Source organism: Cyanistes caeruleus, chromosome 3 (assembly GCF_971803275.1).
Source record: "Cyanistes caeruleus chromosome 3, bCyaCae1.hap1.1, whole genome shotgun sequence".
Lineage (NCBI taxonomy): Eukaryota > Metazoa > Chordata > Aves > Passeriformes > Paridae > Cyanistes > Cyanistes caeruleus.
This window is the reverse complement of record NC_141703.1, coordinates 85,870,622-85,895,364: the sequence shown is the minus strand read 5'-3', so window position 1 is coordinate 85,895,364 and position 24,743 is coordinate 85,870,622. Positions and strand designations below refer to the sequence as shown.

The following is a 24,743-nucleotide window of genomic DNA, read 5'->3' as shown; positions in this document are numbered from 1 at the left end:
ATTTTACTTTACTTTACTTTACTTTACTTTACTTTACTTTACTTTACTTTACTTTACTTTACTTTACTTTACTTTACTTTATTTATCTTTTTCTGCCTTTTATTTTGCCAAGCAGAAAATGACAGTCCCTCAGTAGGGACAAAGTATTACAGATGGTTTGGCCAATGTAATTGTTTACATATTTGAGCCATAATAACCAGAGTAACATGCAGAACATAAAAAAAGAGGCAGTATCTCCAAATTTTGATCTCTTTTTTGATTCCCAAACTCTTTCTGCTGTCAGCACAGGGAGGACCATGGCAATGTGGATGTGTGTGCTGGTGATGTGTTACGGTGCTTGTATCCAATTCCCTCAGTTGTGATTCATAACAATGGATGCTAAAATTCCAAATACTCTCTTTCTCCAAGGTATATAACTTACTTCCAGTGAAGGAATTCCATGGCTATGTCTATGGTTCAAACATACCAGTGGAGGAGCCCCACTGGAATTGCATAACCATGGAGCCAATAGTTCGGAATGGGATCACCTATGTTCCAGTAATGGGGGTGAATGAAGAAGACACTTACAGCATCCTAAAGGTACAGCCCTCCTGGCCTGGTTAGGGAGTGGAGTGGGAGAATGATTGAGAATGCTTAAGCCTTCTGTGGCATCATGAAATTTAACAAGGGAAGGGTTTGTGTGTCTGAATGATCTGACACTTCTTTTTATCCAGAGGCATGTTTGGTGAGAGACATAAGCTTTACTTGTCTTGACAGATATGCTTCATACTTGATGGAAAAGGGATTAATCTCAAAGTTTTCTTACAGGAAAAGGTTTGAGGTTGACTTGAAGTGAGGTTCTAATTGGAGGTAAATGATCCCATGCCATTATAGTTACCTAGAATAAATCAGTTCATCCTTGAGCTGCATTGTAGTCACAGACAGATTTCTAGAGAGAAAACCATATATCTACTTCTTGGCTAATCCTGACCCCTAGGCTGAAACTGGGCTGGAAGCAGTGTCCTAGAAAAAGAGCAGATATATCCTTTGGTCTCTCTGAGCCACCCTGGCACTCAGACCCAAGGATTGGGGGATCATCTTAAGGTCCAATCCACACACAGTAACAACTTCTCCATTTTGAGGCAGCAAAATGCCAGTGTGAAGTCTGTTGTATAAGCCTCCACAGGATTCAGTAATAAAAAGATGTGTTTTGTTTTTCTCCCATAGGAAATGGGTTTAAAGGTTTTCACAAACACCAACGTGAGGAAACCTTGGATTTGCGGCCCTAGTAATCACATCTATGGTGCCCATCAATCAGGTGGCGTAGGAGCACCTGGAGCCATGGCTGTACCAGCCATGTATGAAATGAGGACAACCGGTAAAGGAACTTGGTTTTCTTAACACTCCTGTTCTCAACAGAGGTCCTGCTTGTATTTTGGGGTGAATACTTAAACAAGAGCTGGGCTTGTGAACTGAAACCTTGGAAGCAGTACTGAGCTGATGGGTTAGTAGATTTCAGCTTCTGAATGGTTTGTGTAGGTCTACAGACAAGCTTTGGTAACTTCTTATTAGAAATCAGCAGAACCAGACAGTGTTCAAGAACTGGCAGAGCAGAGGATATTATCCTGCTGATAAATTCTCTGTTCATTGGGCTTTTACAGTAGACTTCTATTGCTAGATTATCACTTACAGAGTCTCCAATACCATTTTCAGGCTTTTTTCATCAGCTCAGCCAGTGTTATGCATGGTCAAAACCATGAAGTGGGTGACAATTTTTCAGCAATGAGTGGGGACTTTGGGAGCTTAGCATGGAAAGACATATGGTAGAAGTCCATGGAAATAGGCTCATCCTACTGTCCTGTTTTTAAGGGTTACCTCAACTCTTACACTGTAAGGGTTTGGGCAACAGAATTGGCCCTATCATCCTTCAGTCTCATACCAAGAGTTTTCCTTTGGCACTAGAACCTGTGCTTTTCTATGTGTCCAGTTTGAAAACAGTTTCAGCTTCTGACAGATGCAGGATAGATGCCTTTTAATTATTTTAAAATGAAATAAGCAGCAGTAAGAAGACTGAAATACCACAATAGAAAAACACAAGCAAGCCACCTTCCACTTTTGCCAGGAGCAATGTGCTATAGCTCTGATAGCCTCTTTCACCTGTCCCTGAGACCTTCTCAGGCTCTGGAGATGCCTGTTGCACAACTAGTACTAATACTTTTTAGCTACTCAATTGTTATCCAAATGCAGAAATCCAATTAGCCAAAGTAAAGATGATGAAAATTAGAATGTTCTTAAGAACTTTTCTTCTTTTTCTGCTTGGATGCATTTCTCTTTCTGTTTGTGAAAGCCAAGCAAACCAAGTCCCACCCACCCCATCTTTGTTTTCCAGTTATTGAAAAGTAAAGTAAAACAAAATGTTTAAACAAATTTCATCCCAAACACAGAATATTTCATTTGGAATAAATTTAGTATGTGAAAACTTTGTTTTAGTCAAAATGGCTTTTTTTACCCTTCCTGTATTCCAGCTGCATGTTTTTATTTTGAGCATTTTCAGCCTAGTTCTTGAGGAGGCCATAGCTTTGCTAGGAAGTTGGTACTGTCAGTCACAATGACCCTACAAAAAACACTTCAACAGAGGGATGTTCCATTTGCCTTATTTGAATAGAGAAGAACATCACCTCAAGGCTGCACCTGAAAGAGAAAAGGCTGCTTGTGTAGAAGGTTCTAAATAGATTTTTGCTCAAAATTCTTTATTTAAGCATGTAAAGTACTGGCTTACAAACTTTGAGGGCTTCTGGAGACCAGTAGAAAATAATGGAAGGCTAGCTTTTCTTGCCAATAAGCCCTGGCCCTGAAACTCCACAGTGGTTGGTACCATAGCTCACTGCAGCCACAAGCATCTGCTTCTGATTGACACTTTCTCAGACTGAAGCATGATGCCGATATAAGTTTTGCTTGTTTGGAATTGTCAGTAGTTGATTTCTTTTTCATCCCACCACATTCAGACATTCTGGCTGAGAGAGCTTCTGCACAGTTAAGCACCCCCGAAGAGGTGACAGAGACAGTCCGAAAGTATTTCCCAGAAACCTGGATCTGGAGTTTAGTACCTATAAGGTGAGTGCCTTGGGCTAGCTCATTCCTTTTTAATAAAACTGGGCTTATAATGTGAAAGCATGCATCCCAAATTGTTTGTCCTTCATTGTTTGCAGAGACCATTCGGCAGTCCTCTGATATTAAATTACTTTCAGCCATAGTTAGGTTTGTCCAAGGAGTGGACTGGAAGAAGATGTAGAGTTGTCCTACAGTAGCAAATGTACTGTACCACATCACTGATGATGCAAATACTTTTCAGTAGGCCAAAAGGGGTACAGGTAGTCACCAAAATGCTGTAAAATTGATCCATCTGTCCTTGCTGTCTGTGCTTTACCAGCCCTGAGGGAAAAGCTGATCTGGAAGTGACCATCCCTGACACCATCACTGAGTGGAAAGCCAATGCATTCTGCACTTCAGTAAACACAGGCTTTGGCCTGTCCCCGACAGTGTCCCTCAGAGCTTTCCAGCCCTTCTTTGTCGAGCTCACCATGCCCTACTCTGTAGTGCGTGGGGAGTCCTTCACGCTGAAAGCCACCGTGTTCAACTACCTGCCTGCCTGCATCAGGGTAAGGGAGGTTTAAATTGTTCTCTGTAGCTGTGTACCTTCTTGTGCACCCTTGCCTTCACCTAGCCTTCTTACCTTATCTCTCAGTAGCCCTAGACCCTTTGACCCTGACATTTTATGTTATTTCTCCTATATACTCCAAATACAGAACCCACAACTCCAGTTCCCTGCTCCTTTGCTACTGAAGAAATAGCTATTGCTGTGTCTTCCTAGCTCCCTGTCTCTCATGCTCACCCTTTCTTAATTGTACCTCTCTCTGCAACTGGCAGGTCAGTGTGACTCTGGCTCAGTCTAGTCATTTCTTGGCTACTCTGGTGGAAAAAGAGGAAGAATCTCATTGTCTCTGTGAGAATGTGAGGAAAACCGTGGCTTGGCGGGTGACTCCCAAATCTCTAGGTAAAGGTCTCAAGGTGCTGAAAACTGCAGGAAGGGTTTCTTTGTATTGTTCTCCCTGTTCAGTATTGGATATTAGAGCAATGTTTTTTTTCCTGGGAAGTACTTCAGTTGAGTGTGTCTGATCTGGGGGACAAAGACTGATACTTGGGAGGAAAAGACTGGGGGATTCACAGGGTCCAACTGTGTGTCTGGCATCTCACGCAGCACCATCAAGCCTTATAGCCCTTGGACAGCATCTCCTGAGGCCAGAGACATTTCTGGCCATCAGAGATGTTCTGTTAGCTCCATTCCTCCCAGAGATTAGATGTCTTCCCCATGCAATCTTCACACTTTGTTTTCACAGTTGGTGTGGTAGCAGCTGTGCTGTGCCTGCAGAGCAGCACTGTGCTGAACAGCAGTGAGGCTGGTCACACTGTGGTGTCCTAGGTTCTGTAAAAGAGTCCCCAAAATAGAGCCACCTTTCAATGACAGCACAGCTCATGTAGAGAGCTTGGCTTTTGTGGGAAAGAAGCAGGGCCCAGGTGTGACAGAAATCTCCATCCATGAGCCTGCAAGTTGAAACTCCTGAAAGTAGCAGTGAATCCCATTGCCTGGCTCTGCCTGGCAGGACTGACTGACTCCTGTTTTCTCCAGGGCAGGTGGAGTTCTCAGTGACCACTGAGGCCCTAGAGAACCAGCAGCCCTGTGGGAACTACATTGTGGAGACCCCAGAGAAAGGGCGGAAGGACACGGTCATCAGGCAGCTGCTGGTGGAGGTACGTGGGCTCGGGGAAGGGAGGACTGGGCTTTCCCATGGGCTTTAGCTTACACAGTGATACAATTGGATGGGATGCTAGATAATCTCATCTAGCTCCCTTTCTTGTTAAAGGCTGGACCAGATGATCTTTTGAGATCCCTTCTAACCTGCTCTGGTCTGTGATTTTATGGGATCACTATGCAGCATGGCAATATGATGGTTTTACATCATCTTTGACAGGGCTGCATAAAGACTTCAGCTTAATAATGTGCCTTGTGTCTCCTGGTACAATAAACTTGCCCTGTCTTCTACTGTAACAGGGCTCCTACTGCAATCCATCCTTCCCTTTAGCTCCCATCTGTTACCTACTATTTCAATACACTGTCTTTACAGCTTCTCTCCTTCTTCTGACATACCCCCAGTAATTGTGCCAGTCAGCACATGCTGACTCTCAGCTAATTGAGTGGCCAAGCAAACTGCCTCTTTAGATGAGTGTTTTGCAATTATGGTTTGATAACATAGGCTGGCACCAGGATGAAGGTGAGTGATTCACAAGCACCTGTGGGAATTTGATGACTGTAGAGAAATCCCCTTAAACCTACACATGAAAGCATGTTGACATTTTACAGCTTACCCACTTCCTGTGGCAGGAAGGGTTGCTGATGTGATGTGGAACACAAGGAAATACTATGTGGCAGTATTGGATAACCTTTGTAGGAAATTGCTGGTTTATCATATCCTGAGGGTGGTAATCTGGCAGTTAGGTTCTATGTTCTGAGCTTTCCTCATAAAAACCCCTAATGGTTTGCCTACCACATCATATGCTATCAGTAGTGTCACCAGATACTAGAGTGTACTACATCCTCCCTTTCCGTTGTTAACATACACAATTTTTTTCCCTAAAGCATCTGCAGCATTACAATAAACAACACTTCAGACTTCAGCACAGCTCTCTGTAATGCTGCAGTCCCTTTGCCACAAGTATGTTAAGTGTCTCTCACTGTGTACAATAGTTGCAGGTCATCCATTTGATGGTCCTGCAATGTTCTCCTCTCCTTTTCCTGTCCTTCCTCCACACACAACATCAGTTACTTAGGATGACTTTTCTTTTATTTGCTTAAATTATTTCAGAGCTCTGTATTTCAGGAAATGTTTGTGACTGCTTCTCCTTCTTCAGTTCCCTCACTTTTCTTTTTACATATCCCTCTGTCCTTGTGAGGATTCCTGTCTATATTTCCTGTCTCACTAATTTCTCACCTCTCTTGTTTTCCTTAATCCCATACAAGCCTGAAGGAGTTGAGAAGGAAACAACCCAGAATTCTGTGCTCTGTGTAAAAGGTAAAGCCCACTCTTTGCATGCTCTCTGTTTGCTCCTGTGTGGTTTGATGGGTGGGATGTTGGAGGCCTGCCTCTATCATATTCCATGTAGTGGGACATTTTTTGTGTAGTCAAAACCTGTACTATTGGTAAGGAGTTAGAGCCATAAGACAGAAGAAAGTCCTAAAGAATTGACCATCCTGCCTAAGCATCAGGGTATGAGCTAGGACAGATTTATCATGGATGTTTGCATAAAGTTTGCTCTTTTTACTTCTGGTACTGGAGTTAAAAGTGCTCTTGTTTTCTTGCGCACTCAGGAGGAAGCTGTAGACACATGATCTGCAGTGCCTAAAGGTGGCTGGGAGTGGTTTCAAGCAAAGATTGTGTTACAGCCAGGGAAATATGAAGTAACTGAAATTAAGGCATTTCTAATAGGAAGAGTTCCTATTGTTTCACTGAGGCCTCTTCCCCTTCCATCACTGAGGCCTCTTCCCCTTCCATTAGTTACTTCTTGGAACTGCACTGAAGCTGTTTGGGTCTTTTTTCTTTCTCAGGAGTGCCTGTGAAAGAGGAGTTTTCCCTGTTGCTACCTGAAAATGTGGTACAAGACTCAGGCAGAGCATATTTCTCAGTGCTGGGTGAGATAACAGCCTGACAGAAGAACCTGTCATGTGCTGTTTCTGACTCCTGTGTTGACCTCTTACTTCACAGCTTTTTCTCTTGGTTTCTAGCACAGCTCATTCTTGTCTTTAATCTCTTCTGTACTGAGCACTTCCCCTTCTGTTTGTGCTATTCCTTTTCCATTTATGCAAGGCTTTTTTCTCAGTCTTCTTACAATGCCCTAACCTTTCTCTTATTTCCCTTTTTCCTTTTCTCTGCTGTTCTGTTTTGTTCCTGAATCTTTATCAATCCAGATTATCTTTTGTTCTTCTCTGATACCTCCTGCATATGTCATTCAGCAGCTTCCTCTGATTCTGATAGCCAGCCCTAAATATTGTTAACATCCCTCTGGTATCCTCCTCCCCAGGTGACATCATGGGCACTGCCATGCAGAACCTGCACCAGCTCCTCCAGATGCCCTTTGGCTGTGGGGAGCAGAACATGGTCCTCTTTGCACCCAACATCTACGTCCTGAACTATCTGAACAAGACAGGGCAGCTGAACGAGGAGATCAAATCCAAGGCCACCGGATACTTAGTGAGCGGTGAGCTGGGACATGGCTTTTGCTTCTGCTTTGGCTTTCTTCTAGATCCTGCCTGGGGTGTGTCTGTCAAATGCTGGCCAGATGTTGAAAGAGGTCTTCTCTCATACACAGATGGTCTCTGCTGCATTCCTGAGGGGGCCCTTGGCTGCTTTTCTCTTTATTATTTTGTGTTGCTTAAGCATTACTGTACCTGATAATTACGAGCACTTTTCTCATGGGGTAGCAATGCCGTGTGGAGTTGTCACTGCTGCAGTGACTCATTCATTGTCATCTGTAAGACCTGCCATCCTTCTGAAGAAAGGCAGGTGTTGCTTTTCCTCATGCACAACAAGCAATGCATGGAGGTGGGGGTGTACCAGCACTTCATATTGGATAGGAATGACCTATGCCTCTCTCATTTGCTTTTACTGATGGAACTGTTTTTCTATTTCCCCATCCCACAGCAGACTCTTTCTTGAATCTGAATCCCGCCTTATCTTTCCATTGCAGGTTATCAGAGGCAGCTGAGCTACAAGCACCAAGATGGCTCTTACAGTACCTTTGGACAACGTTATGGCCAACCAGGAAATACCTGGTGAGATTTCAATGCCACCCATGCTTCTCTTTCTCACTCACACATTTATAATAAATACTGCCTGACAGTAAATAGGAAATGCTGTTGTAGACCAGCAGGTTTTCCAGAGCTGGTGTGATCACTATGCTGCCTCCTTCTTAATAAATAGTCTACATCAGCCAGCTATATGGCTGAAGTGCCTCCTCCCACCAGCATGTTCCTCACAGACAAAAAGGAAATAGAGATAAATTGGAGAAGAAGGGAGCAGGGATTTAACACCCTGACTGAAGAAGGCTGAAAAGTTGCAGTGGCAGCTCTTCTAGACTAGCATCTGCTGAAAAGTCTGCTGGAAAAGATGGTTCCATATGGAAACATATGAGGAAACACAAGTGGAAAGGTTGATAATTCAGGAACAGTGCTGAATGTTTTTTTTTTTCAAGTGTTTGTATGCTACTAAGCAAAGACAGACTGGAGGAGCATGTGTGTTGCCATTCTGACTTATTGAAAAGTTTTGACTTGCTCTTTATATATCATTGTCATGTGTTTTTAATTTTAAGTAAGGATAATAATGGAAGAACTCATCACCCTCAGTTTGTCTTTAGTTTCTGAAATGGTAATTGGCTTTTGACAGCACGTTGGCTTCTGACCACATGCCTGCTTCTTTTCCTTAACTGCTTGCAACAACTCTTAAAAACACTTTCAATATGTTCTGCTATTAAAAATTCTAGGGGAGTTCTGAGAAACCCATGAAGCATGGATTTATGGTTTAAGAGATCTACCAGCAGACCATGAGCTTGTGGGAATATAATTATTCTTCCTTGTAATCTTGAGAACTTCCATTATGCATATTTAGCTAATTGGCATGCAATTGCCTATATTTTTCAAAGAATTTTTTTTCAAAGACAGATCAACAATCAATATCCTTCAAACTGTAGCCTCAACACAAAGGGATCACAGGGTTTTTTGAGCCAAGTGAGAGGCAAAAAAAGAGACAAAAATCAAAGTGGAAAGCAGTTTTTTGACAGAATTTTTTGAGGTGAGGATATAGTACACATAAGGTCTGACTAATTGTCCCACAGTTCTCCAGCCCTTCTTGCCTGTTTCCTTATAGATGATGTGCACATGGGCCTTGTCAATTGAAATGGGCAACAGGCCTGCTTGAGCACTTTCTTTTTCTCCCTTTCAGGCTCACAGCCTTTGTCCTCAAGTCCTTTGCCCAGGCCCGGCATCACATCTTCATAGAGGAAAAGCACATCCATGATGCTTTGAACTGGTTGTCCTACAAACAGAAGGAGAATGGCTGTTTCCAGAGTTCTGGGACACTCCTGAACAATGCTATGAAGGTAACAGGTTTGCCTGGCTATTTCTTTGTGAGACTAGAACTTGGCCATAAGTCAGATAGGGCCAGTTAAGCTTCTTGAGCACACAGGGAGATGGGATATTCTCATGCCAGTGACAAACACTGGGGAGGGAGCCATGCGCTGTTCTGTACTTATTGGTGATAGCTTCACATCAGATGCAAGAGGAAGGAGGCAAGCTGATGGTCTGCAATGCACAATAGAGCATTCCTCCCACTGGGGTGGGATAATAGTCTCAAGATATGAAGCTGGGTGGGGTCAGCATCTACCTTTGTGTTTCCCTGCAGGGTGGAGTGGACAACGAGGTCACGCTGACAGCCTACATCACTATTGCATTGCTGGAGATTCCCCTGCCTGTGACAGTATGTGTCTGCATCCTAACTTGAGCCAGTTTGCTGTGCCAGTCTATGGCAACACAGTATTGACCAGAATTTGCTCCAGATTGGAAAAATAACTTGGTTATTGACCCTTGTGATACAAGAACTGTCATTTTTGATATATCTGGGAGACATTGTACCCTACTTGTACAGTGTCCCCATCTGAAAGTTCAGTAGGATGATATGCTTTTAGTAAGGCAAAAGACTCATTACTCCCCACCCCTCTAATCACCGGCTTTCTCTCCCCAGTACTCAGTGGTGCGGAATGCTCTGTTCTGCCTGGAAACAGCAGCCAGTCAGGAACAAAACCATGTGTACACCAAGGCACTGCTGGCATACGCCTTTGCCCTGGCAGGGAACAGGGAGAAGCGGAAGGCATTGCTTGACTCACTTGAAAAGGAAGCAGTGAGAAAGGGTGAGTGTTCCTGGTGGGACATGCCTTTCACCAGCCTTACACCTTCCCTCGCTGAAATGGCTTTTGCTGGTGGGGCAATGGCAGCAGGCACTGGCCAGTGTGGGTAGGGAAAGGTGCAGGGAGAGGAAAGACTTGTGCAAAGGGATTACCTTTTTGAGAAGTCCCTCTCAGGGCCTGCTCCTTCTTCTCTGCCCAGAGGGAGCTGAGCAGGAAGCAGCAGGCACCATCCCCTTGGTGCTGAGCCCTTGGGTGGCTCTGCTCCCACCTCTCCTCAGCCCACTGCTCTCACCACTCCAGCACTGCTTAGCAAAGGCTTAGCAATGCTCAGGAACATCCCTTCCTTCCAGGCCAAGGGCTCAACATAGAACAAAGGTGACCTTGCAGAGGACAAGGCAGGTCAGTCAGAGAAGAGATGGGTGTGCTGAGAGAAAAAATGAGCTCACAGGGCATTTTGGAGGCCACAGCCCAAGTTCTGAGTTGTCAGGGAAAATCCTATAATTCTTTGGAATTATTCTGCCTAAGTCAGGCTGGACAGAGGGTTTGGCCAAGCAGTGAGCAGTAGCCCATAAATGTGAGTGTGGAGTCCAGGACAAAGTACTGGATGAGGCTCAGCACTCCCATACTCATTGTAAAGCTGCAAAATGTGTAAGCCTGACCCTTCCCACTTCACCCTTCGTGACAGGCATATCCTGGAGGCTCCGTCCTCCCAGCTGGAGCATCAGCGGCTCCAGAAGCCCCTTGCAATATTTCATAGTAACAATTGCTTGTTGTCTCTGTCCCTGCCTCCTGTGAAGATGGGTCTGTTCACTGGCAGCGGCCTGGCAAGGAGCCCGAGGCTGATCTCCCGTACTATCGCCACCGAGCTCCCTCTGCGGAAGTGGAGATGACGGCCTACGTGCTCCTGGCTCACCTCAGCTCGCAGCCAGCCCCTGCCCAGGAGGAGCTGTCCTTTGCATCCCTTATTGCAAAGTGGATCAGCAGTCAGCAGAATCCCAGTGGAGGCTTCTCCTCCACCCAGGTGAGCTGCTTCCCTCTGGCCACGCCACACATCAAGGTCAGAAGGTGGGACATGTCAGAGAGCCAGGTGGAAGCACAGGGAGTTTTGTCAGGAAGGTGGGAACTGGAGCCCTGCAATAGATCCATGCAGTACCTCCCATGGTTGTCACGTTCTCCAGAGGCTACAGACAAATATGTCAGGTAGTGCCCCTGGGAAGTGAACTATGCTGGAGCTGCTCTTTCCTTTTGTCTTGTCTTCTTAACACTGGGGAAAGTGAGGCTGCAGGGGAGGGTGCCAGCTGACAGAAAGGGCAGCCTGTGAGAGGACAGGCTGTGGAGAGGCTAATTGCATCCCATGGCTGCTGGGACACATCTCTTTCAGGACACAGTGGTGGCTCTCCAAGCCTTGTCCCTGTATGGAGCTGCCACCTATGCCAAGAGCGGGGCGGCATCCAAAGTGGCCCTGCGGTCTGGAGGGGATTTCCAGCAAGACTTCCAAGTGGATCCCAGCAACCGGCTGCTGCTGCAGCGCGTGCCCCTTCCCCAGGTGCCAGGGGAGTACAGCGTGGAGGTGTCTGGTGAAGGATGCGTCTACCTGCAGGTGAGGGTGATGGGGACAGCTGGCATCCTGCGAGGGGAGTGCCTGGCCAGGCTGGAGAGGACAGAACCTTAGGGGCATCCAATTGTAGGGTTGGAAAAGAGCCTGAGATCATTGAGTCTAAGATCAGTAGTCAAAAGACTCTAAGGCCATTTAGTCCTTCCATTGAGGTAGAGGAGAGTGAAGAACAGAGAGGGGAGAAGTGGGAGGCTGTGGGTAAAGGGAAGTGGACAGAAAGACTTGAGGAATGTGGAGGAGAAAGATTAGGAGAGGAGGGAAGGCTCTGCAGTGTGGAAGAGCTGTGAGAAGTGGGCTGGCTGTGTGGGGCGAGGGTCCCCTCTCTCCCTGTTGAGCACACACACACACACACACACACACACGCTCACACCGAGCTGCTGCTGTTCCCTAGACAAGCCTGAGGTACAACGTGCAGCCCACACAGGAGAAGGCGCCCTTCCAGCTCCATGTGTACACAACCCCAGAGGTGTGTGTGGACTCCAAGGCTCACAAGGTCTTTGACATTGGCATAAATGTCAGGTGAGTCTGTGCTTTGGTCTGAGATTTCCTGTTGAGCCATGGGAGCTGGGGGAGGTCTGGTTGTCCCTGTCCTGGGAAGGTGGGCAGGAGGCAGCTGTTGTGTGAGGAGAGGCTCTGGAGGAAGAACTTGTCCTGCTGTGTGGCCAGCCCAGGGCTGGGCTAGTGGGAGGCTGTGTAGGTGACTAGCAGAACCTGGCACAGCTGGAGAAGAAGGTGCTGCACTGCCTGGCCTTAGTGGGGTGCCAAGTGTTATGGAAAAGCTGGAAGTGTGCCCAGCTCTGGGCTGATGTGCACTGAATCTTTGTTGCTTGGTTCCTCAGTTACACAGGGGAGCGCAATGTCTCCAACATGGTGATAGTTGATGTGAAGATGCTGTCAGGATTCGTCCCCTTGAAGTCCTCAGTGAGGAAGGTAGGAGCCTGTTTGTTATACAAGCAACATTGAATCATAGGGTCATTACATTTGGAAAAGATCTCAATCTCCAACATTCTACTGAATGCCACCATACCAACTTACTACTGTATCACTGAGTTCCCCATCTACTCTTTTTTTTACTTTTCCAGGGATAGTGGCTTCTCCACTTTCCCACAAAGCCTATTCTAATGCTTAGTCCCTCTTTGAGTGAAGCACTTTTTCCTATTATTCAACATTTATCTCCCCTGCCAGCTTGAGGATATCTTCTCTTGTTCTATTACTATTTGCATGGGAGGAAAGGCTCCCTTGCCTCACTGCAACCTTCTTGCAGGGAGTTGTAGGGAGAAATAAGGTTCCCCCGAGTCTCCTTTTCTTCAGACTAAACAATCTCAGTACCCTCCTTGTAAGACCTACATTCCAGTCTCTTTTCCAGGATCATTGTCTTTCTTTGGAGTTATTCCAAGGTCTGAAGAGAGGGGTCCAAAACTGAGTGCAGAATTCAATGTGCGGCATCACCAGTGCTGAATACAAAGAGAAAAACATCCACTTTCTTACATCCAAGACACCTTTCAAATGTCTGTAGCAAAAGACAAAGCTTCAGCTTGATTTTGTCACTGTCATTTGTGCATTTGGCATGTACAATGCTCTCTTTTCACACATGGCTTAAGGCCAGCACAAGGGGAGAAGATGTGAGTCTAGGAAAAATAGAATAAGTAATTTTTTCTTTAGACTGATGATGGGCACTTTTATTTTCACTGTGTCCCAACAGCTCCCTATAAACATTGTCTGTGCATAGTACGTTCAAAAATAGTGCTGTTTCCTTTTTCCTGTTACTGATCTAAAAACATAACGTTGTGACTATTTAGGTGTTGGGTAACTGTTTGAGATGCTAAGTAGGTGCATGAACTGGAAAATAAAGGCTATAATGATATGGTGCAAAACTATCAAGCCAGGAGGAACATATTTCCATTTAATTGTTCCATCACTGTGCTTGATCCAGTGCTAAGGCTCTTCTGGAGCCAGGCTGTACTTCTTCAGCCAGCCTGGTGAAGGGGAGAGCAGGAGACCATGATACTTGTGTGGCACACCCAGGAGCCAGATCTGTGCTACTGATTTAGTTCTCTGGGTACTGCAGCATTTCAACCAGAGTACATCTCACCCATGGGGCAAGGGGCACAGGGAAGCCACCATCAATTCAGTAACATTTTGGTCTTCTTTCTTCAGCTGGAAGGCCACCCTGTTATTGAGCGCACAGAGCTGAATACCAATCATGTTCTACTATACCTGGAAAAGGTGAGGATGGGGCAGAAACATAGGCATTGGGACTTTTGGCTGCATAGAGCAAAAAACTGGTGACTCAAAACTACCATGGCTCTGCTAAGAATGGGAGTGAATATTTTGGTCTTTTTCTAACTACAAACTCTGACTTTTTAGACTAACTTTTTTTAATGCTACTTCTCTCCCAGCCCTCAGCAGACATTGCCTCCACCCTGGGCACAGATCAGGCTCTGAGCTCCCCACCAGCAGAGCCTCCCCGAGGCTGGGGAAGGGGCTCATGGTTTGCCCCTGCCCCTCAGCCAGTCCTACAGCCCTGTGTGCCCCCCTGAGCATGGGTGGCAGGGGAGAGCACGGGGGCCTGGGGTCAGTGCAGAGGCACAGGGGAGCCCCTGCAGTGCAGAGCCCCCCTGAGCCTCTACTGCTTCCCTTCCCCAGCTGGGCAGGGAGAGCCTCAGCTTCTCCTTCACGGTGGAGCGGGACATCCCCGTGCGGGGCCTGAAGCCAGCCCAGGTGAAGGTCTATGACTACTACGAGACAGGTGAGTGCCTGTAGTGCCTGTGGGAGCGAGGAGGGGCACGGGGGCTGTGGGGACCCACAGCTACCCCAGCCTGGCACTGCCACCCCAGCCCTGCCTGAGCCCTGGCAGCGCAGAGGGGCTGGGGTGGAGCCGTGGATGCCGGGGGTGCCGTGTTCATTTCTGGCCCTGGAGCGTGGCCTGTGCTTCCAGGCAGACCTGCTGCTCCTTGTGCCTCTGCTGTCCTGGCTGCTGTGCCAGGCTGGCAGTGACAGAGCAGTTTGTCCCCACCTCAGCCCAGTGTGCTGGCAGGAGCTGTCTGAGCAGCCCTTGGCTACCCTGGGGTGGAGATGCCCTGGAGATTCCCTGCTGGAGCTGCCTCTTTGGGTGGCTCTGCCTTGCTGCCACTGTCCCCAGACAGGGCTGGCACTGGGGCTGTCCCCACCCCAGCTGGGATCTCTGGGGGAAACTGGGATGGTGGCACCAGCCTGCTCTGGGGGCCTGGGAAAAACATCCCCCTGCCAACAGTGCCAGGGATCATGGCAGCTCACTCTGCCTTCCCTTCTCTTTTCCAGATGAGTTTGCCACACAGGAATACAGCGCTCCCTGCACCACAGGTAGGTGCACATGAACAACTGAGGTGCTCCAGCAGGGACTGTTGCAAGTTGTCTTGAACTATAGTCTTTGTAGACCTGTTTCCTGGGCCTGTGTCTTCTCTAAACATTTTCTTCACTGTGCCTATTTCAGTCCTCATCTCAGTACAGAGCCCAAAACCAATGCTTCCTCCAAACTTCCTCCATAAGATCTGATACAGCTTTCATTTTCCTTCCCTGAGTATCGCAATTTCAGTGTTACTGCCTTTGTTTGTACAGGGACAGTTGTCTTTTCCTCTGTGTTAATGTCACTTAATGTAAATAAGTTTCACATCTCCCTTGGGATGGAACATCACACTCAGATTTTTGTGTCTCTGCCTGTTTTAGGGCCACATCTGCTATGCTGCAGACACTGAAATGTACTGAGGAATTGTCTCCCAAATATATTGGTGATATGTTGATGTTATTTACATCTCTTTAATGAGGACCTCTCAAACTCTTTCCCAGATCAATTTTGCTTTCCAATGGGAAGTGCGGTTGCTGAGAGAGAATGTGTGCTTGGATAGCTCATGTATCTCCCGGATTAATCTGCCTCCCCTCTCTGTAGCATAGATATTTTGAATGTGTCCAGTCATTCCCATTCTGTCTGCAACTAGGCATTTTTAGGTGAAGCAGTTTCTAATAGTTTAACAGGGCTTGAACTCACATAGCCACCAGAACACAGCAATATCCGGGACTCTGGATACCACTCACCAGAATATTTATCTCACTTTGTCCTTTTCCCACCTCCAGTCAAGGCTGAACAAGGAAATTCCTGAAGAATGCATCTTGTCGGAGCCTTGCTGTATCAGCTCATGTGTCTCTGCCCCTAGAAGATCTTGTTAAGGGAGGGGTATTTAAATGTTAGAGGAGGACGCCTCAGAAGCAAAAAGGAAGGAACACTATAAATAAATTAATTCTTGATACTCATCAGATGTCTCTGGCCTTGTTTTCTGTTATTGTTATGCTTATTTCTGTTCCTATCCATGTCATGGCCTCAGATTTCAATCCAGATCCATCCATGGCAAGGTGGTGTTTGGGAACTCCTCCGGAATACCAGAAGGCAGACAAGTTTTAGCAGTTGGGAGATTTTTCTCCGTCCTTGCCATCTCTCTAAGGGGAAGACATCATATCTCAGCCATGATGCACTGGAAGTTTGTCTCTCTGCTTCTTCAGAGGGTGTTTTCTGCAAGGTTGGCCATAAACCTCTGATCACATACTGCCTTTGATTGCACTGTGAAATCACTGCTGTGAGGTGCAAGGATGCTATGAACCTGTCCAATCTGATCTTTTGCAGTACCCCAGATAGAAGTGAAGGGAAGACCTGTGTATGTTCCCTTTCTAGCAGTGTCTCCTTGTTTCTAAACAGCTGAAGTGAAATCAGGGATGGACTGGGACCTTAAGAGTGTTATTCGTAGAATTTTTTAGGTTGGAAAAGGCTTGAAGGTCAAATCCTGCCATTAACCCAGCATTGCTCAGTTCACTGATAAACCATGTAGGGCTGCTGTCACTGAAGCTGGTTCATTCCACAGACTCCTCTGAATGGAGGTGCCAAAAGTCCTTGACTGTGTAAACCCCAAACATCACAGAAGACAAAGTGACATAATATTAATATCTAGCAAAATAGATGAAGAATTTTATTTGTTCTCAATGACACTGTTTGTACAGGCATATTAAACAAAAAATTGGATGGAAGAGCCAACTGTGCATAGTTTGGATGCACAACATGCCATACCTTACAATAAGCATTTAATGAGAACAAAGAGTCACATAAGATTTTTTTGCATTCAGAAGTTAAAACCACAAATTCACAAGACAAAACGAGAAAGGGGGATCATTCCTGGAGGTGTCTAAGAGGCCTGTAGACAATTTTATCAAAGCACCTATATGATTTAAATGAATGTATCATTTAAACTAGACTTAGGCAGGTAGGTTAGTGGCAAATGCCATTAGCTGCTCCTTGGGAATCTCCCAGAAGCAGCAGACATGAGATAATGGAAACTTCCACAAGAAGGCACAAGCTTGAGCTGGAGAACAAGCCACTGTAAGTTAGCAGCTGAAGGCATAACGCACGCACACATCCCTCCTGACCCCCAGGCACTCTCTGATCGTTGAAGAGGGCAGACTATGTCCCCTCCTGCTCTTCTACAAACAAGAAACAATCCCAGGAGGGGTGTCTACAGGGAATGTCACAGAGGACGATTTTCATGTAATATTAGTTGATCTTCCACACTGCATAATGGTGGTAGGCATGGACAGGCCTCTGCAGAGACCAGTTCAGTAGAGGTTATGGTTTGTAAGCCAGGGGAGAGAAATTTTTCCCAAGAACTATCTATCCTGCTCCATTGATTAGACTGCATCTCAGATGATAAGTTCAGAGAACATAACACAGAGACAGATATATTAGAAGGGCTGACCCCCACTTACATCATTCTGCCCTCTTTTTTTCCCTCACTTGTTAGCCTTATTTCCCTGCACACAAGCATTGTTAGATGGGTTACACTTTAACCTAAGAAGCCAGGGAGATTAAAGCTATGGCTGAAAGATGAGCAGGAAAAATCAGAAGCGGAAACAAACTGTTCAAAAATAATTGGTGAGTACAGTTAATTTATTTGTAAAGTTCACTTTCCATTCCATGTGATCATTATTAATCTGTCACACTGTGTGGTGGTGGTGGTGAGGCAGGCGGGTTCCTGCATCTGGGAGTGTTCTTCAATCATTTCCCTGGTCTACTGCCTCTGCAAGGATGAAAGAAGATGGGAGGGAACAGAAGTCAGACAGATACATCCATCTGCTCTCTAAGGCTGAGAGACAGAGGGAGCAAGATATGGATGTGGAAGCCAGGTTGTGTGGGAAGCACAGTACAGGACAGAGAGCTGCTGTTTTACCAGAGTGAAGGGTCATCCACAGCACTCACTACTTGTGTCACCTTTGAGGTAGTGTGAGGTTGAGAGAGGGCTGAAGTTCTCCCTGACCCACTGGGAGAGAGAAGCAGAGTGGGATTTGTCACGACCAAAACGTACACAGGGGCACAGTGCAAGCAGGCAAGGCTGGTCAGTGTGGCAGTGAGACATGTTCTGTTTATTTCTCTGCAAAACACTGAAGAAATATCCTGCACTCCTGCTATACAGGGCAGTGAAGGAAGCTTGGCAACTGGGATCAGCCTTTTAGTCAGTGCAGGCCACCTTTGTACATTTAGACTAGTGGATGAGCCTCTTAGGTAGCAGTTTCCCATCAACCTTTCCAAAGAAGATAAAAATCTCTGCGTTTTAACAGAACTGGGGAAAAGTAGCCTAGAATCTAAGGTTTCCCCATGAGTCTCACACTGGACAACCAGACCACACCAAAATACCCTTTGGAAATGTTTTACTGTCCACTCAGTGTTTGGACTTAAGCACATGTTTCCATGAAGGGAGGCTGTAGGTCCAGAATTAGCAGAAAACCATTGGACACAGTCCAGATTAACAAGCAGTATAGAACTGAAGTGTAGGAATTCAGATTATTTTCTACTTTTTCAGATAAAAACACAAAAGGAGATAAATGCCACCATTTACTACCAGCAAAAGGCAAAGCTTTTGCCTTCTCCAAGTCCAAATCACTTTTTCTCTGTTCTCAGGTGTCACAGTTATCAGGTCCTGTGAAAAACCTTTTCCCAGGAACTCTGCTTTCCAGAAACCTCCATATTCCAAACACCTGGAACTGGGCAATTGATGGAAAGCAAAACCTGCCGCCCTTTGTGCAGTATAGGACAGGAGAAATAACCTTGGTCAGAGCTTTTTATAGAAGCTCCTAAATTACCTGTGCTCCTAAACCAAATACACATGGCCTTGCATTGCAGAGAACACCCCAAATGTGACTGTATTCTGTCCTGCCAGCTCAGACTTCAAATCAAGACTCAGGGCTGGTTACCCAAGGCCATGAGGCACATGAGAAGCCCTGAGAAGCCCTAGGGCAGCAGGAACCTAAGCAGGAAGCAGCTGTTCCTCCAGACAAACCAAAGGCAAATTTTCCATCTCTGTAACTCCCATGCTCTCTGATTTATATCCAAGATCTGTGCCTGTAAGTTGGGCCAATGTCATCCAAATTCAAACAGGAAGAGACAAGCACTGGCTGGATGACGAAAAATACAATGAAGAAGATGTGGAGAGCAGTGAAGGAAGCAGTACCCTACCTGTGGTGCAGGGAGCGCTGTATTCCTGTGTGGCAAACTCATCTGGAAAAGAGAAGGGAAGGCAGAGTGAGCTGCCATGATCCCTAGCACTGTTGGCAGGGGGATGTTTTTCCCAGGCCCCCAGAGCAGGCTGGTGCCACCATCCCAGTTTCCCCCAGAGATCCCAGTTGGGGTGGGGACAGCCCCAGTGCCAGCCCTGTCTGGGGGCAATGGCAGCAAGGCAGAGCCACCCACAGAGGCAGCTCCAGCAGGGAATCTCCAGGGCATCTCCACCCCAGGGTAGCCAAGGGCTGCTCAGACAGCTCCTGCCAGCACACTGGGCTGAGGTGGGGACAAACTGCTCTGTCACTGCCAGCCTGGCACAGCAGCCAGGACAGCAGAGGCACAAGGAGCAGCAGGTCTGCCTGGAAGCACAGGCCACGCTCCAGGGCCAGAAATGAACACGGCACCCCCGGCATCCACGGCTCCACCCCAGCCCCTCTGCGCTGCCAGGGCTCAGGCAGGGCTGGGGTGGCAGTGCCAGGCTGGGGTAGCTGTGGGTCCCCACAGCCCCCGTGCCCCTCCTCGCTCCCACAGGCACTACAGGCACTCACCTGTCTCGTAGTAGTCATAGACCTTCACCTGGGCTGGCTTCAGGCCCCGCACGGGGATGTCCCGCTCCACCGTGAAGGAGAAGCTGAGGCTCTCCCTGCCCAGCTGGGGAAGGGAAGCAGTAGAGGCTCAGGGGGGCTCTGCACTGCAGGGGCTCCCCTGTGCCTCTGCACTGACCCCAGGCCCCCGTGCTCTCCCCTGCCACCCATGCTCAGGGGGGCACACAGGGCTGTAGGACTGGCTGAGGGGCAGGGGCAAACCGTGAGCCCCTTCCCCAGCCTCGGGGAGGCTCTGCTGGTGGGGAGCTCAGAGCCTGATCTGTGCCCAGGGTGGAGGCAATGTCTGCTGAGGGCTGGGAGAGAGTTGTCCCCTATGAGACTGACAAGGTGAGTGATTTGTTTATGCTCTGTGATTACAAGCCCGGAGATGTTAGCAAGGCTCTCCACCCCCATTTTGTGCTATTGCCACTGTGCTGTAGAGCTCAAGCCGTGCCCCACAGCAGCCCTGGATTCGTCCTCACCTGCTCGATGTACAGCAAAACATGGTTTGAGTTCACTTCTGTTCGCTGGATCTGGTGAAACCGTGTGTTTGAGAGCTGGAAAAAGGAGTTGTGGAGGAGGTTGATGATCTGATGGGAAGTCAGTAAATCCTCCTGAGTTTCTCCCCACCACTAAAGGCTCACTATGTAGGTGCTGAGAAGTAAAGCACAGGAAGTGCACTTCCCAGAGGACTTGTCAAACACTCTGCTATGAAGCCCCACGTACTAAGTTTCCCCCCAACTCCCGCCATCTCAGGCTCTTTCACCTTCTTGACACAAAAATTGAATGAGGGACCAGAATTGTCATGGCTGTCATGTATCTCCCTAGGCCCCTGAGTCCCTGATACTAGATCTCATGGTGTCCTTCCAGCTTTGGATCTGGGGCTAAACAGCACATATAACTGCAAGCTACCACAAGAGCTTGAGGAGAGGGAAGGGAATGCTGCTGCTGGCATCCCTCATTCATCCCTACTCCAGAGCTGAGGGGTGGAAGACCTGGAGGAAAAGATGGAAAGGTCTAAGAGAGAGAAGATACAAAGAAAATAATTAAATGCTAATTTAAATAATGAAATTGATGCCCTAGATTAAGGACAAATATCTTCAAGAAATGCTTCACACAACACCCTACCTTCCTCACTGAGGACTTCAAGGGGACGAATCCTGACAGCATCTTCACATCAACTATCACCATGTTGGAGACATTGCGCTCCCCTGTGTAACTGAGGAACCAAGCAACAAAGATTCAGTGCACATCAACCCAGAGCTGGGCACACTTCCAGCTTTTCCATAACACTTAGCACCCCACTAAGGCCAGGCAGTGCAGCACCTTCTTCTCCAGCTGTGCCAGGTTCTGCTAGTCACCTACACAGCCTCCCACTAGCCCAGCCCTGGGTTGCCCACACAGCAGGACAAGTTCTTCCTCCAGAGCCTCTCCTCACACAACAGCTGCCTCCTGCCCACCTTCCCAGGAAAGGGACAACCAGACCTCCCCCAGCTCCCATGGCTCTGCAGGAAATCTCAGACCAAAGCACAGACTCACCTGACATTTATGCCAATGTCAAAGACCTTGTGAGCCTTGGAGTCCACACACACCTCTGGGATTGTGTACACACGGAGCTGGAAGGGCGCCTTCTCCTGTGTGGGCTGCACGTTGTACCTCAGGCTTGTCTAGGGAACAGCAGCAGCTCGGTGTGAGCGTGTGTGTGTGTGTGTGTGTGTGTGTGCTCAACAGGGAGAGAGGGGACCCTCGCCCCACACAGCCAGCCCACTTCTCACAGCTCTTCCACACTGCAGAGCCTTCCCTCCTCTCCTAATCTTTCTCCTCCACATGCCTCTAGTCTTTCTGTCCACTTCCCTTTACCCACAGCCTCCCACTTCTCCCCTCTCTGTTCTTCACTCTCCTCTACCTCAATGGAAGGACTAAATGGCCTTAGAGTCTTTTGACTACTGATATTAGACTCAATGATCTCAGGCTCTTTTCCAACCCTACAATTGGATGCCCCTAAGATTCTGTCCTCTCCAGCCTGGCCAGGCACTCCCCTCGCAGGATGCCAGCTGTCCCCATCACCCTCACCTGCAGGTAGACGCATCCTTCCCCAGACACCTCCACGCTGTACTCCCCTGGCACCTGGGGAAGGGGCACGCGCTGCAGCAGCAGCCGGTTGCTGGGATCCACTTGGAAGTCTTGCTGGAAATCCCCTGCAGACCGCAGGGCCACTTTGGATGCCGCCCCGCTCTTGGCATAGGTGGCAGCTCCATACAGGGACAAGGCTTGGAGAGCCACCACTGTGTCCTGAAAGAGATGAGTCCCAGCAGCCATGGGATGCAATTAGCCTCTCCACAGCCTGTCCTCTCACAGGCTGCCCTTTCTGTCAGCTGGCACCCTCCCCTGCAGCCTCACTTTCCCCAGTGTTAAGAAGACAAGACAAAAGGAAAGAGCAGCTCCAGCATATTTCCCTTCCCAGGAGCACTACCTGACATATTTGTCTGTAGCCTCTGGAGAACGTGACAACCATGGGAGGTACTGCGTGGATCTATTGCAGGGCTCCAGTTCCCACCTTCCTGACAAAACTTCCTGTGCTCCCACCTGGCTCTCTGACATGTCCCACCTTCTGACCTTGATGTGTGGCGTGGCCAGAGGGAAGCAGCTCACCTGGGTGGAGGAGAAGCCTCCACTGGGATTCTGCTGACTGCTGATCCACTTTGCAATAAGGGATGCAAAGGACAGCTCCTCCTGGGCAGGGGCTGGCTGCGAGCTGAGGTGAGCCAGGAGCACGTAGGCCGTCATCTCCACTTCCGCAGAGGGAGCTCGGTGGCGATAGTACGGGAGATCAGCCTCGGGCTCCTTGCCAGGCCGCTGCCAGTGAACAGACCCATCTTCACGGGAGGCAGGGACAGAGACAACAAGCAATTGTTACTATGAAATATTGCAAGGGGCTTCTGGAGCTGCTGATGCTCCAGCTGGGAGGACGGAGCCTCCAGGATATGTCTGTCACGAAGGGTGAAGTGGGAAGGGTCAGGCTTACACATTTTGCAGCTTTACAATGAGTATGGGAGTGCTGAGCCTCATCCAGTACTTTGTCCTGGACTCCACACTCACATTTATGGACTATTGCTCACTGCTTGGCCAAACCCTCTGTCCAGCCTGACTTAGGCAGAATAATTCCAAAGAATTATAGGATTTTCCCTGACAACTCAGAACTTGGGCTGTGGCCTCCAAAATGCCCTGTGAGCTCATTTTTTCTCTCAGCACACCCATCTCTTCTCTGACTGGCCTGCCTTGTCCTCTGCAAGGTCACCTTTGTTCTATGTTGAGCCCTTGGCCTGGAAGGAAGGGATGTTCCTGAGCGTTGCTAAGCCTTTGCTAAGCAGTGCTGGAGTGGTGAGAGCAGTGGGCTGAGGAGAGGTGGGAGCAGAGCCACCCAAGGGCTCAGCACCAAGGGGATGGTGCCTGCTGCTTCCTGCTCAGCTCCCTCTGGGCAGAGAAGAAGGAGCAGGCCCTGAGAAGGACTTCTCAAAAAGGTAATCCCTTTGCACAAGTCTTTCCCCTCCCTGCACCTTTCCCTACCCACACTGGCCAGTGCCTGCTGCCATTGCCCCACCAGCAAAAGCCATTTCAGCGAGGGAAGGTGTAAGGCTGGTGAAAGGCATGTCCCACCAGGAACACTCACCCTTTCTCACTGCTTCCTTTTCAAGTGAGTCAAGCAATGCCTTCCGCTTCTCCCTGTTCCCTGCCAGGGCAAAGGCGTATGCCAGCAGTGCCTTGGTGTACACATGGTTTTGTTCCTGACTGGCTGCTGTTTCCAGGCAGAACAGAGCATTCCGCACCACCGAGTGCTGGAAGGAGAGAGAGGCTGAACTGGAGGTTATCATAGTGAGCTCCATCTTAGAACAACAGGAATAGGGATGGTACCTGTGGACCCTTAGCATCCTACTCTCTGGCCTGATAAAGATTTTACCATTGCAAAAGATAAAATTTCCTCCAGACCTAAGAATTCTTAGAAGAAATGGGCAGCCAAGGGCTGTTCTTTTTCTTGAATCTAATATTTTAAATATGTCTTGTTGTAATGTTTGTTCTGAGTTTGATTTCAAGACTGTGAAGCAGGGCTCCAATCCTTCTTCCTTGAGAAGAACTGGCCTGATTGTGTTCTTGAGTAAGAGGAGTTCTCTGAAATATTTCTTTGCTCTAAGCATACTAAATACTTGCTTTCCTCCTGCAGCTATTATCCTGAGGCTCTTCTGTGCTTTCACCCTATGCTCTATCCTTTCCTTTTTGTTTTTTTCCCCTTTTCCAAGGCATTTTGAAAAAAATTCACTTGCTTGTAGTTTGTAGATTGTAGTTTGGTGGTGAACTCTGCACAAGATAAAAAAGTGTGTTGTTTTGTATATTCTACAATGTTTTTTGTAATGTTCACATTAACAATTCATGTATTGGTTAAAGAGTGCAATCACTACAGTGAAGTAAAATGTAGCTACTTTACATGGTGTTATGACTAACAGACACTGTTGCACCACAACCTTTCAGCAAGACAAGACTACTCCTCATTTGTGATGGAAAAGCTGCTATAAAATTGAAAAAGTAGCTCTGCAGGGAGAGTATGCCATGACCTGAAAGCTAACAGCACATTTAAAGCTTAATAAAGGGTCTAGAAGGAAAAGACATATGTTTCTGTTGCTTTGTGCTTTGGCTTTAACTGTGTGTGTACTGGAAGATGAAATAATTTGTGATCCCTTTTGAAGAAGCAGTTTTAAGCAGGTTTTAAGAAAGCAAAGAATAAAACCAAATTTGGTTGTGTCTATGCTTACTACTGTTTGTAAGGTAAATGCTGGGGAGGAGTGCAGTCTAATGGCAGGATGTGACAGTAGACATACATGCTAAGGACAGTGCTATTATAAGGTTTTTATGAGGGTTTAACATGGCCTATTTTACTTATAGAAATACTCTATATGAGCCTTAATTACTTAAGGACTATGCTAATCTT

At 47.5% G+C, this 24,743-nt stretch overlaps 2 protein-coding genes across 4 annotated transcripts in view; one reads left to right on the top strand and one right to left on the bottom strand.

Annotated features, from left to right (window-relative positions):
- A2M (alpha-2-macroglobulin) overlaps window positions 1–15,892 on the top strand; it is a 29,649-nt gene extending 13,757 nt beyond the window's left edge. Inside the window, exons 16-36 of the mRNA XM_086882397.1 lie at window positions 409–579; window positions 1,207–1,357; window positions 2,985–3,093; window positions 3,410–3,638; window positions 3,907–4,033; window positions 4,667–4,788; window positions 6,056–6,107; window positions 6,641–6,724; window positions 7,114–7,290; window positions 7,780–7,864; window positions 9,030–9,186; window positions 9,489–9,563; window positions 9,828–9,993; window positions 10,788–11,011; window positions 11,372–11,590; window positions 11,997–12,124; window positions 12,445–12,535; window positions 13,763–13,831; window positions 14,252–14,354; window positions 14,906–14,947; window positions 15,716–15,892. Coding sequence (XP_086738523.1) covers window positions 409–579; window positions 1,207–1,357; window positions 2,985–3,093; window positions 3,410–3,638; window positions 3,907–4,033; window positions 4,667–4,788; window positions 6,056–6,107; window positions 6,641–6,724; window positions 7,114–7,290; window positions 7,780–7,864; window positions 9,030–9,186; window positions 9,489–9,563; window positions 9,828–9,993; window positions 10,788–11,011; window positions 11,372–11,590; window positions 11,997–12,124; window positions 12,445–12,535; window positions 13,763–13,831; window positions 14,252–14,354; window positions 14,906–14,947; window positions 15,716–15,741 — 2,607 coding nt within the window. The 3' untranslated portion in view covers window positions 15,742–15,892. The remainder of the gene's footprint in view (window positions 1–408; window positions 580–1,206; window positions 1,358–2,984; window positions 3,094–3,409; window positions 3,639–3,906; window positions 4,034–4,666; window positions 4,789–6,055; window positions 6,108–6,640; window positions 6,725–7,113; window positions 7,291–7,779; window positions 7,865–9,029; window positions 9,187–9,488; window positions 9,564–9,827; window positions 9,994–10,787; window positions 11,012–11,371; window positions 11,591–11,996; window positions 12,125–12,444; window positions 12,536–13,762; window positions 13,832–14,251; window positions 14,355–14,905; window positions 14,948–15,715) is intronic.
- A 678-nt stretch (window positions 15,893–16,570) lies between these two features.
- The window catches only part of LOC111925744 (alpha-2-macroglobulin), a 36,565-nt gene continuing 28,392 nt past the window's right edge, over window positions 16,571–24,743 (bottom strand). For all 3 annotated transcript variants that reach the window (XM_086882394.1, XM_086882395.1, XM_086882396.1), the window contains exons 28-36: window positions 23,433–23,598; window positions 22,415–22,638; window positions 21,836–22,054; window positions 21,302–21,429; window positions 20,891–20,981; window positions 20,245–20,319; window positions 19,727–19,829; window positions 19,134–19,175; window positions 16,571–17,700 (exon numbers count right to left, since the gene is read on the bottom strand). In XM_086882394.1, the coding sequence (XP_086738520.1) occupies window positions 17,675–17,700; window positions 19,134–19,175; window positions 19,727–19,829; window positions 20,245–20,319; window positions 20,891–20,981; window positions 21,302–21,429; window positions 21,836–22,054; window positions 22,415–22,638; window positions 23,433–23,598 (1,074 nt within the window). In that variant the 3' untranslated portion in view covers window positions 16,571–17,674. The remainder of the gene's footprint in view (window positions 17,701–19,133; window positions 19,176–19,726; window positions 19,830–20,244; window positions 20,320–20,890; window positions 20,982–21,301; window positions 21,430–21,835; window positions 22,055–22,414; window positions 22,639–23,432; window positions 23,599–24,743) is intronic.